This window comes from Dreissena polymorpha, chromosome 10 (genome assembly GCF_020536995.1).
Source record: "Dreissena polymorpha isolate Duluth1 chromosome 10, UMN_Dpol_1.0, whole genome shotgun sequence".
In the NCBI taxonomy this organism is placed as follows: Eukaryota; Metazoa; Mollusca; class Bivalvia; order Myida; family Dreissenidae; genus Dreissena; species Dreissena polymorpha.
Window position 1 is genome coordinate 57,322,818 of NC_068364.1, and position 13,161 is coordinate 57,335,978.

General features: G+C 34.9%; 1 protein-coding gene across 3 annotated transcripts; it reads right to left on the reverse strand.

The window, feature by feature from the left end:
• Positions 1–676: 676 nt before the first annotated feature.
• LOC127848292 (uncharacterized) lies at positions 677–10,468 on the reverse strand. Of its 3 annotated transcripts, none has more exons than XR_008034441.1 (5): positions 10,333–10,468; positions 6,994–7,271; positions 5,182–5,392; positions 3,040–3,352; positions 677–1,370 (listed from the first exon to the last, which is right to left on the reverse strand). XR_008034441.1 is itself a non-coding variant. In XM_052380667.1 (4 exons), exons 1-4 carry the CDS (start codon positions 10,376–10,378, stop codon positions 3,192–3,194), a joined length of 696 nt encoding a protein of 231 aa, XP_052236627.1. In that variant the 5' UTR covers positions 10,379–10,468; the 3' UTR covers positions 2,717–3,191. The 3 variants fall into 3 exon arrangements, 1 of the variants encoding a protein (XP_052236627.1); XR_008034442.1 differs by lacking the exon at positions 677–1,370 and adding an exon at positions 1,405–1,520; XM_052380667.1 differs by lacking the exon at positions 677–1,370 and having other exon boundaries at positions 2,717–3,352.
• Between the last annotated feature and the right edge of the window lie 2,693 nt (positions 10,469–13,161).

The following is a 13,161-nucleotide window of genomic DNA, read 5'->3' on the forward strand; positions in this document are numbered from 1 at the left end:
TCATCATTGTATTTCGTCGGGGGGAAGGGTAGTTTTTGTCAAAAACATTGTCTTTTTAAGACCTTTGGTAAAGGAATAAACAGTTCAGTGTGATTATGAACTCCAATTTAATGGTTTTCAAATTGAAAGCTCTCTTTACTGAATGCCTCAGTCGGAATTTTTACCCTTTACAACATCATTTTAATCGAAGTGCACAACTAACCTAATTTTAACAGTGCATTTACATGTATATTAAAACTTGCATTTATTTGATTAATTATAACTTTTAGCTCTATGACATGCAATCAACGTTTATGGCATGTAAAAACTTTAGCCGTTGCATTCGCTGCATGCGTGTTTACCTTCTAAATGAATCAAATTACCAAAGCAAGCGAGTGGCGTAGATGAAGATGCTATAGTTCGGCCTTAATTTATCAAACAGATCAAGAAACGGATGTGTTTTGTCAAGCAATTTACAATGAGGATTGTTTTAACTGAAAATATAAAGTACTGTGTCGCAAAACCTGAACTTTACATAAAGCGAACAAGAAATAAATAAACTGTTAATTAAACTATACATAACGGTGAAGGACTTTTTTCTCGTGTTTACACGTACATTGTTCCCAAATTTCAAACGATTAATTACATAACTAAATGCGGTTTAACAGTTAACAAATATTTACGGTGTCCGCGCCCTGATTTACATCATAGAATTCTCTACACATGGACAATCTATGTTTAAACGGCAAATTCTGTATGTAATGGACGCAATTTGGAGTCGAACATTATCGTAAATAAACGTACTTTAGATATTATATAATAATTGATGAGTGTTTATGACGAATAGATAGCCTTTACCGGGCGAAGCATTTAGGCACTTTCAAGCAAATTGCTGAACTCAGGCGCGGTAAAAGAAACTATTAAACCAATGTTATTGACCGTTCAAATACAAAACAATTCGGCCATCCGGATCGTGCGGTTGTATTGACACACGCTTTTGCCTAGACGACTCGGGTTTCATCCCCGATCCCGATTCACGTTCATTTGAATGTTGGTCACCATACCAGACAGGTCAGGTTTCCTCCGGGTTATCCTATACCCTCACAAAATATATATTGCTATTGGAACAATATCGTATGTTAAGTATATCTTAATTTACCAAAATATTGTGATACCAACTTACAGGAGCAAATGCTGACATACATTAAAAAAGAATAAAATGATTTGGCATGATTGATAACATATGGAGCATTTTTAAATTTTAGATTTTTTTTTAAATGTCAGTAGTTAAGAAGCATCGCCTGTGGACTCGATGATCAACAGTTTAAAGACCTTTCCGGGCTATTTCCGTGCGCAGACGTACCAATGCCCTCGCTTAGTATACGGATTACCTGCAATTAACAATTGTACTTTCATGCCACAATTACGCTAACAGGGTTCTGAAGCGACATCTGTGGACACGAGGATCAACAGTTTAAAGACCTTTCCGGGCTTTTTCTGTGCGCAGACGTACCAACGCCTTCGCTTAGTATACGGATTACCTGCAATTAACAATTGTACTTTCACGCCACAATTACGCTAACAGGGTTCTGAAGCGACATCTGTGGACACGATGATCTTTAATTGTTATGGACCGCTACAGGATATTCCGTTGGCCCAGAAGTGCAAACAACCCAGCTAACGCTAAGAATACGGATGAACTTATAGAAAAGAACAGTTATTTGCGACTTAAACATATACAGCTCATCGTCAAAGTAACAGTTATGCTTTCGTGAATTATTATTGGCGTGAAATAACAAATAATATCAGGCTTTGTTATAGAAATCTTACTTCAATTCAGGGGTAAGTAAAACTATGATATCTATACTATTTACTAAGCGTGGTATTTGCTGTATATGCAGTGGTAAGAATGTTAACAATACTAATCAGAAGTAGTTGTGATCAATTGAATCGCATATCATCCAGATGACACAGATGTATGTGCGCTTATTGATGGTAGAAGACGCGAATGTATGTATTCTATACATACTACAATTCACGGACTGAGATGATATTTTTTCATTTAGCCCAGTGGTTGGTACACGCGCTTATAACCCAGGCGAATCGAGTTGAATCTCCGCTCCCGACGGATAAGGTAGTGGTGCCTAACCCTAACCCTCATGCAGCCTCAAGGCGAGGAAAGGCCTTATAAACTTCGAAATACACACTCACTAGAGCTGTGTTTGCTGTTAGGAGGGCACCCATATGGGTCCTCAGGAAAGTCTAAACTTCAGACTCACTTAAGTGCATACTTCCAATCAAATGTTCCTGCGAATTTAAGTTGTTTCTTTTTTCGTAATGCACAAAGAACAACAATTTAATAGTAAATGCAATTGAAGTTCAATTAAAGAAAATACCTGTGCAGAACTAGTACGAACATAATATTGCGTGTCTAGTTATTGCGTGGTTAAATACTTGCAAATTCGAATTCATTTATCTTATTAATGTTGCTGAAAATAAAATATTGTTTCATAATGATACTAGCAGAGAGCATTTGATTCTTTATTGAAGATGAGACCTGAAATATTCCCTTAAATACGGGCTATTTAAACATTTATGTAAGAAGCTTGTCATTGAGGCCCATCGGTCACACAGCTAATTATTGAAATGCCAGCTTAAAGTGTTCTGTACAGATTGTTTTTATCTAAGTATCTTGTATATGAATGTCAATGTTTTAAACTTAAAGCATAAAACAATATTAACCAGTCTATAAATATGTATTTCCATTAAACAGACATGAACACAAAATAGTGAGCGACTTAATGAATGTTTATGCACTAATGGAATTTCTTTAAGCTTTCTCTTGCGAGCTTTGAAAATACGTGTTCAGGTCCTAGTACGTTGTTTGGTATCAGTTTCCAATATCATTAACAGTACAAATATCGACGAGTCCAGCACAAGTTAGTACAGTTCTACGCATACCTCTCACAGATTAGGAACAGGAATCCTGATCATGATCAACTATAGAGGCAAATCAAATACAATCAGTTATCTGTTTTTGTTTGACCTTATGCAACTTACAATTCTTGGCATTGCAACCACCAGTCAGCTGCGTGGCGGTCTCGTGGCAACCACAGTGCTTATGTTCATTGATTGCATATATTACAAAACGCACCCCGGTGCTAAATAGCCAGTACATCGCTTCCCGTTTACATTAATCAAACAAACAAGTTTTAACGCCCAGCGCCTTTCATCCCTCGGCCGGACAGGTCAATTTTACTGCCGTAGCCTTGTTTTTTAAGCCCCTCTTCGTAGGACTTTTTGATTTTCTTGTACTGGTCGTAGTCCAGTTTGATTCCATAGTCGTCCGCAAACTGGCGCGCACGTATGTAAGCTGGAATATGCAAACGTATTAAGCTATTTTTTTAAGATTATAAAGATATCACTCAATATGTCATTTACTAATATGATATTACAGTAATTTAACAGAAGTTATTTGTGTCCAACTATGTATGAATACGATGAAAAATACCAGCTTATCTAAGAAGTAGCTCGGGTGAGAAGGGATTTTCCTATTTTCATCAACAACGTAAGAACAAATATTAATTAATTAAACGGAAATTATCGATGTCCATAGTTGAAGTCCAAAGAAAAAAACGAGTTTCTGTCGCAGTCAATTGCATTTACAATATAACATCGAGAAGAACAGTCTGTCTGAAATACTGTGATCATTAAAATGACGTTTAATTGTCAATATTTAATTGTTTTCGCAATATAAAAGTACATGTACTTTTGAAGGCAATCGGACATAAATTTACATCATGGTATCTGCAGCTAGCGATGTGAACAGCTTTTGTAAGCTTCCTCAAAACTTATTGGAAGCTTAAATGCTAGTCTCAATTAAAGATATCAAATGCTGTTAAAATAAACTGTCTATAATATATAGACATGAATGACAACATAAGGGCATCCTTTTTCTGTGCGAACTAAGCGGACTAAAAACGGAAACGTTTCACTTTAATTTATGTATAGAGGGAACAGTATATAAAACACGACACGTTTACATTCCTCACCTAATGAACAGCTGCTATGTTGCAAACAGTGAGACAAGAAAGTATTCGCAACTCTGTTGTGTTTACAATCTGTGTAATTCAGTATGTTACGCATTTTCAAACATATAAGTTTCAGCATTAAACTTTTTAATTTAATGCTATTGAAATTATCCAAAACTCTGTTATGTTTATAATCTGTGCAATTCAGTCTGTTACGCATTTTAAAACGTATAAGTTTAAGCATTGAACTTTTTAATTATCACTTTTATTTTAAACAGTTCAGTATATTTTATTAAGAAATAAACATAGCATGGGAAGTCCTGTTTAATAAATATATTTTTTCCTGTATGTTTAAGTTGGAAATATACTTGATTATAAGGATACACAATAACGGTTGCTGTGAAAAGTTATTATTTAATGTGGGTTATTTATGATATGCAATACAATTCAAATACATCTGGGTTGTGCTCTGTGAAAATGGGGTTTAATGCATGTGCGTAAAGTCGTCCAAGATTAGCCTGTGTAGTCTGCACAGGCTAATCAGGAACGACACTTTCCGCCTACACTAGAGTGTTGCTTAGAAGAGACTTTCTTGAAACGAAACGTATCATTGTAGCGGAAAGTGTCGTCCCAGATAAGCCTGTGCGGACTGCACCGGCTTATCTGGGACGACACTACGCACATGCATTAAACCCCCAGAGAGCACGGCCCATAGTGTATGTGATTTGAAACTTTGTTGATATGCAATATGTGTTTGCATGACACATAATACATTTCTTGAGATATAGTGAAACTGCATGACCAACTTTCTTAGAATAGACACCATGCGATGGTGCTTTATTGAGAAACGATTTGCGCATTCCTGACATCACGTGACGTAAGAAAATGGAAAGGAAACGTCGACGGCCAAAGCCGCGAAACGTCCAAAATGCTTGCTGCCAGAGCACACATATATAACATCCTATTGCATTGATTTATAAATTTTAACTTTCTGAGGGACTACAATTGTGTCAACATACGTTTCTAAGTGATACGTTCTACGTTCATCATCAATTAAATAAAACAACACGTGTGGCAAATGTTAACCTTAACACATTTAGGTCGAGAGATAATACACTACCGCGTGGCTAAAACATGTTATGTCACAATTCAACATACACGCGTCACCTACTGGGATCCCGGTTGAGGCAGAGGTCGCGCCAGTCTCGGCAATGAAAGCAGACGACCTCGTAGGTCCTCACGCATAAGCGCTTGCAGCAGGCGAGACAGCAGCAGACGATCATGCAAAGGAACGAAAACAGGAAGATGTACTTGATAGAATTCTTCTGCCACTCCTTGGCAAATTTTTCGAACTTTGTCTCTTTTCTTTTTCGCGCCATACCCTATATAAAGGTTGGAAAAAGTACATTTTGTGTTGTCGTTTGTTGTGTGATAAGGCGATGCATTATTAGAGATTTAAGTTTCGGACCCACCAATTCGGTTTGTGAATTCAAAACATGAAAATTCAAATTGAAGCTATTAGTTATATGAAATCGATCACAACCAAAAAGTCTTTTGCTGATGCTTTTGTGTATCTTCGTTTTTGCTTTAAAATTGTCATCCATCTAGCACAGTGTATAATTTCAGGATGTATTTCTTTACGATGGGTATTTTACATTTCAAATTTTTTGTATCGTTAATAAAATGAACTTAATTATATATATATATATATATATATATATATATATATATATATATATATATATATATATTTATTTTTTTTTATTAAAATATTGTTAAGTATAACATAAATGTAAATCTGACTCTATCAGGTTCCAAAGGACGACATTTAAAACGAAATGTTCAATATAATTTCAATATAATTTAAAACTAATGAGGAATTCTTTTAAGTGAGTATTTCTAAATAACATGTTGCTAAACTATATTAATTTTAACAATGCACGGACATCTGCTTTTTACAAACATGAATTGTTGATTTTCTATTAATTGATTTTTTGAAATGAATGCGTTACTTTTTAGTCACAAGCTGAGACATAACACCTTAATTTATGTCAATATTCAAATTCTCTTTACGGACAATATTTTGAAGAATATAAGCATCGGTTGGTATCGATAAATGATAACAATCGTTTGTTGTGTATATTACAGTATAGAAAAAATGTACACACAATTTTAAGTTTTCTCACAAGCCTGTCTCTAACCAATACAATGAACCGATTAATTCAGAATGATACCACTTATGATATGCATTTGTTTCAAAACGCAATATTTTGATGGATTAACTCATTTTCAATATGGTTTGCACGTCGAGCCACTGACTGATCAACGAAAGCTGTATCACGTCGTCGTAAAATGATGGCATAATTATTTTTCAGACAAAATGATCGGCTGTCTCACACCCCGAATAGCATTATGAAATCGAACATAAAATGCTACAGAATAATGTTATTCATTTTTATTCACGCTTGATCAGACTTTTAGAGAAGTACATGCCACATGCCTCGAGCGAAGAACTTTTTCTCATGATCACGAGGTTGTAAAAAGTATATAATACAGTTATTTAACGAGGGGACATCGTGTTATTTGAACGTAGTGCGTTTCTTTCAATGTATATGCGTTTAAAAAGATTAAATGGATATTTTGCATGATTAATAGTTTAATAAAGCGTATAAATAATAACGTCATTTCACGAAATTTGAGTCCGTCATAGTTGACGATCCGATTATAAAATAAATATGTTGTGAACCTTGGAAAGTCGTTCCATTGAATGTTTGAAACTATATAATTGATCGATAACTTTCAATGTTATTTCCTAATGTTTGAACCCGGGCATTTTTATCCACATATAGTTCCCTTGAAGCCACTGGGAATCATAATACAAATTGGTATTAAAAGATGTTTTTATGATAATTAAGTTTGTCTTTTTAGAGGTTATGTCATCTTCCCAAAAAATAACAACACAACATCAACATAAAATACCAACCGGAACAACGTAATCCTTCCCGCCATTTTCCCAGTCATAGTTAGGATCATAGTCTGCCCAACGTCGCTCACGCGCAGAGCTTTCGTTATCAACTTCCGGTTGTTGAATAGTAGACCCATCTTTTCGTTGATTGTTTGTCAACTTTCGTGTGCCGTCGTGTCCTCCATCATTGCGAGATATTACGTGATCCGCTTGATTGACGTCACTGGAGTTGAGGCCGCGTTCTCCTTGCCGATTGTTTATTAAGCTTGCAGCTGAAGACACATTGACTAGCCATCCTAGAAAAGTATCACATTACCTTTTATTGCTAGTAGAAGCAGTTTTAGTACAAGCTTGTAATCATATCCAAACTACCTGTGTTATATAAAGGATAGTCAAAGCGCTGAAGGCACTGCAGTTGTTCGCACTTTTAATGTATTGAATATTACTTACAGTCACAGGACATGAATCGACCTTTTAAGTAGGCCAATCAAACGGCCACGAGAAATGCAAACACCAATGTTATTTACTTGTAATTGTCTACATTCGTGAGACTTTGAACATTAAGGAGGAAAATGACACTGATTTAAAAACTATCATAATTTTATACAGGATTCACACAAACTCCACATTTGATTACAAAGATGAAAAAGGAAATACAACGTATATCTAAGTTGTATTAAATTCTCAATCAAACGACATTAAAACATATTTAATATTTGTTGTCTGCAATTAAATGCATCATTTAATGTATTTCCATTTGATTTTTATTCATTTTCATGAACTGACATTAACGTGTTACTCCTCTACTCTCCCACCCGTCACCAATATTTTTATTAACGTACCATCTGCTGCAATGTTAAAGTCGTTCAACAACGTATTTGTTCTAAAGTTTAAATGGGCCAATACTTTCTTATCGCGTGCATTTATTCCGATTTAAAAGTTTTATCATAAATGACTATATAACTACTAAATTACTATTAAATTACTCCAAATAGACATGTGAACGGTGGCAAATGATGTAAGGTTGCCCTTACAAGGACAAGGTTACTCCGCCAGGTGATTGCTGACAATAAAATAAGGCATTTTTCCGCTTCTCGCGCTCTGCGTCGCTTTAATGAACTCTCTAGACGCCACAAGCCGTCGATCCGAAATCCAGAATGGTTTCCCTAGCACTTTTAGCGTTCTGAGAACCGCCATCCTGGGACACTTGCATTATCTTCATTGTGCCACCCTCTCGAAATCCTGGCCTGTATGTTCGCCCCGTCCGTCCTCGACGTTTCCGCCTCCCCTGCTCCCGACCCTCTTAAAACCACGATCCACCTATGGACAATTACCATTCCTTTTGGCGATGCTACCAAGTTCTGGGAGTAAGCCAAGTCGGTGGTAGAGCACGTCTGGGTCGAGGGATGACGGTACTCGCTTGATTTACAGAGCCGCATGCTGAAGTTTAATACCCGACCCTCCTCAGACGATGTAGTGAAACCACTAGCCTATTCACCTACGGACAATAACCATTCCGTTGATTGATTCTTCGGAATCTTCAAGAAAATCTTCTGCAGCGTTTTTCGCCCGGTCGCGACGTGCACGCTCCAGTTGACCGAGCTCTTTTTTACTAGAGAATACTTTTACATTTATAGAGTAACCTTGTTTTTTTTTTTAACAATCATCATGTTCTTTAACTGTTACAACTGTAATCGCCAGCTGACAGATTCCATCGCGACTGGCGATTGTGTCGATCGGAAACGCTTAAATTTATTATCATAACTTTGAATTAAGTTAGAAAAAAAAGTTTACAATAATTAAATTAATCAGAAAAGTTTTAATTGTTGTTGCTGTTTTTTGTCATTTGTTAGTCGCAAATTCACCGCATATTTGATTGTTATTAATTGCACGTGTATTCAAACCACATGTGAATGTTCGTAAATAAAAATTGTACTACGGGGGATCACATCATGTGTGTACGCACACTACTTATGAAGAGTTTATTTTTTCACCATCGAAGCATGGTATACTTATATTCGAATAACACGCAGATTTTTTTGACGCATTAAAATCATACTTTTAGAGCCGTGTCATGCGAACATGGGTATTATGTCGCGTTGGCTAGCCGCAGTTGCGCAGTCTGAACAGGAGACTAAAAAAAATCACGCAAGGTTTCGTGGTCTCGTTAGGTATCTCCTGTCAGATGCGAAGGCTGGACCAAAGCTACGCTAGCCGCATATGATATAAGACCCATTTTCGCATGACGCGTGTTTATTAAAATATTTTTTTTACTTTTAAATTAAACATCTTAGCACAATACTTTCCGATAGAAAATTAAAGTCAAACTGTGTTATATAAAGAAAACTGGCAATTTTTCGGTAGCCTATTTAGTCTTTCAATAACGATTTACATACCGACTGAACAAGTACGGCAAATATTTGTAGTTAGAAAATGTAACGCTTTCCGTCTTATCATGAAACTATATTATTTCGGTATTTTTTTGTTTCATCATCTTGAAAGCAATGCTGTGTTATCAACGTTTATTGATAGTCCATTGTGTCTTTCCTTAACGATTTAGCGACCGAGTACCGAGTCAAAATGCGGAGTGTTATTTAAACATTTATCAATAATATCGAAAATGATCAAAACTAACAGTTTTAGAGAATATTTATACATTATTTCCGTTTGTCACGAATTTCCCTATATATGAAGTGCGTTTTACTTATCATTATGAAACAATAATAGAATTTATATGCATATTTAAATAAAACATTTTCTCTCTGTTTTGCTTTATATAATAACAAAATGGTAATGGTAAAAATACAACGGACTATTTAAACTGACCTGATTTGTCAGCTGCAAACTTGCATGAAGTTAAAGAAAGGGTGAACATTTAAGTTTTGAAGCTGTAAACCACAAACTATGTGTTAACAGTTATTTACTTATTTTTAGGCAATCACATCCCCGCTAATGAACGCACAAAAAACCGTTTTGTTCAAATCCATTTTTAGAGGTATCTTTTCAAAGTTTGCAAGAAAAAAAACATCACTACACTGCACTATGTAAAAATAAGCGGCCAAACAGCCATTCAGATGTCTAGCAGTGTCGCCGAATACGTTAAACTTTTGTTAAAATATACATTTTTCTGGAAGATAAGGTAGAAACTTCCCACAAATATAATCGAAGACTCGGCATGCAATTCCAAAAGCAAGTTAATGGTCAGCAGAAAGAGGGACGGTCGAGTAACTAGATCTACCGGTAATCTTTAGTGGTCAAACCAAGATATAACAAAATACGTCTTTATTAAGTCTCCCTTTCGCTATTGTTTTAACGAATGAAATATATTTGTAAAACTATCCGTCTATTTTTACATACCTGCAAAAACGATGACGACAATTAAACAGGTTCGGTCACTTTTCATGCCTTCATAGTTTCTAAACTATAATGTTGCGATCCCATGACGTCATTTTTGACACTAACATTACGTCATCTCCGTACACAATAAAATCGCGTGTAAATTGATAGGTCTGCCCGTCGACCACAGAGTGTGATGTGATGTTTATTTGAACTGTTACCGTATACATTTTAGAATTATTTATTTATTGAAAACAACAACAAACTGTCAAAAAAAACATGACGTTTCTTTACGCAACTATTGTCTAACACAACTTAAAAGTGTGTTCATCAAACAAAAACCTCTGTAAACAATAGTTTAATTGTCCCAGGCTAGACAAATGTATGAAAATAATTTTATTAAATTATCATCGTCATAATATATAACATAGATATTTTATAAGGTCTTCCGGTGGACTTTTGCTGAAATAATATGTACAAGACAAAGTTATAAGATATACATGTAGATATACACGCATGCGGTTATAACGTGAATTTGTTTATTACAAAGTCAAACACTTTAGATATGCTCGCTCGTTTTTATTGCGATATACAATGCATATATATATATATTTAGTGAAATATGATCAAATTTGTACGCAAGTTCATTAAATTATCTGTTTTTATATAAAACGGCAAGTTCATTAAATTATCTGTATTTATATAAAACGGCGACACAAATATGACTACAACATAACTGTTTTCCCCGGGCAAAAGTGTCTGCATTTATTAATTACATTTACCTTATACCTAAAATAGACCTAGACATGGATGTTGACCAAAACTTCAAGAGATGTTTCCCGGTAATATTATTGAAGTTTTCAAACTAATAGGTGTTTTTATAAACCATAAAGCCTTATCAAAATTCTCATATGAAGACTCAAAACGGCTGCCCAAAGGTGATAAGGCAGACGAAAACGTTTTGACTTTAGACGTAGGATAAAGGGGCTTGCAAATCTATTTAAAGGTCGTTAACTGTTTTAACTTACAAAACTGTTATTAGTTTGAAACATCTTTATTAATTGTTAAAACGCGGGATCTAAAGACAGGAACTTTAGGATCAAAAGGTAATACGCCTCCTATTGTATCTATGCATTTTAAAGGATATGTTATTAATATATGTTAGTAATATTCGTATTTACCATATTACCATATTATCGATGAACAGGGTTTTACACGCGCGTTACGACTGTATAGATTTATATTTTGAACATTTTAAAACTTAGTTTGAGTGTGCTATGCTAATATAATGTATACATGTACATTCTTATTTTACTACATTACAATTGTGAACAAGATAACTAAATTCCAATAATACTAATATGTAATACTAATGTTATACCTCTCGATTTCTGCTTCCTTGGTTCTCATGTTGCAGGATCAATGGGGTTCTCAGGGGTTTACACACGAATGAAAAGAATGAAAACACACCGTTTATTTTGCAAGTTATTGAAATATGTTTGAAAAAATCTGTAGCTCATAAAAGTTTTTTTTCTTGCAGTTTATGCAGATATCGTTAGATTTTATAATACATTAAAGAATACGTCTGAATATGTGACAACATTTCACGTCGCGTACAACATGAGCGTTTATATGAATTCATTACATATCGAATGTTTGGCCAAGTACACAGTCTTGTTAAATAAAGTAATTCCGATGTTTTTACATTGCTATAAACCGCATAAAAATGTCTTTTATGCACTGGTAAAAATTCTTCAGAAAATTTGTTTTAAAAAGTTATTGGAAAAATAAAAAACAATGTCCACTTACCGGTTTTATTACATCCATAAACATCCATTTGTGAACCCCATAAAGCCACGTGATCCTGCAACCTGTACTACACCAGCACTCTAACTCCGGTCTTCATCATATCAGAGTGCTCAATGTGTTGTAAGTCTCGTTATATGGCGCGTCCTTTATCGGCAATCATATTAAGTCTACATGTAACGTAATCAAAACCACATACAAGACATATTCTATCTGTGGTCATATTTCATTTAATACTATAAGCATTTCAGTATTTGAAGCTTGAAAGTGTCCACCTTCTGAAATAGCAAACAATTTTTATTAATATTTCTAAGTATTTGTATATTGTTGAAATATGTACTGATCATACATTCATACTGTTACTGATGGAATTTCCTCATTTTGTGAAAAATCACGCAGTAGTGGATGTTACGCGGAGTGTTCGCGGCTTATTTTACATTATTACATATAGCTGGTCATAAACCTATAGATACAAAACAGAAAACCAAAAGAAGAATGGAAGTGAAATTAAAACATTAAGTCAACTGGCCACACGCGAAGTATCCGTACATATTTTAAATATTCATACGCGCGTTCTTCGAACAAACCTGTTTTAGTGGTTTGTCGATTATTAACAGTATCGAGAATCATCGCGCTCATGCTTAAAGGGGCCTTTTTACAGATTTTGGCATGTTTTAAAGTTTGTCATTAAATGCTTTATATTGATAAATGTAAACATTGGATCTAAAAAGCCCCCAAAAAATCAAGAATAAAATTAATAAAAGGAAAAATAAGTAGACCGCATCAGGGCTCGAACCAGTGACCCCCGGAGTCCTGTAGTAAAAACCGATTAGACTGCTCGTCCATCCTGCGAAGTATGTATGAAAGACGTATTTTATACTTTATATAAACAATCTTCGTAGTTTCACAAAATTAAACGACAACAACAGAACTCTCCAAATTATTCAATCGTTTTGCGTTGCAACGCTTTATAATTTTCAGGTTTTTAAATCGTCAAAGGATGCAAATAATGGCTATATTAGACCATGATAAATGTTAAGTATT

Coding starts and splice junctions, on each gene's coding strand:
- LOC127848292 (XM_052380667.1), bottom strand. CDS start 10,378: ATGAAAAGTGACCGAACCTGTTTAATTGTCGTCATCGTTTTTGCAG. Junction 5,393..6,993: donor GGAAGGATTACGTTGTTCCG/GTTGGTATTTTA, acceptor ACCTTTATATAG/GGTATGGCGCGAAAAAGAAA. Junction 3,353..5,181: donor CTGCCTCAACCGGGATCCCA/GTAGGTGACGCG, acceptor TGCATATTCCAG/CTTACATACGTGCGCGCCAG.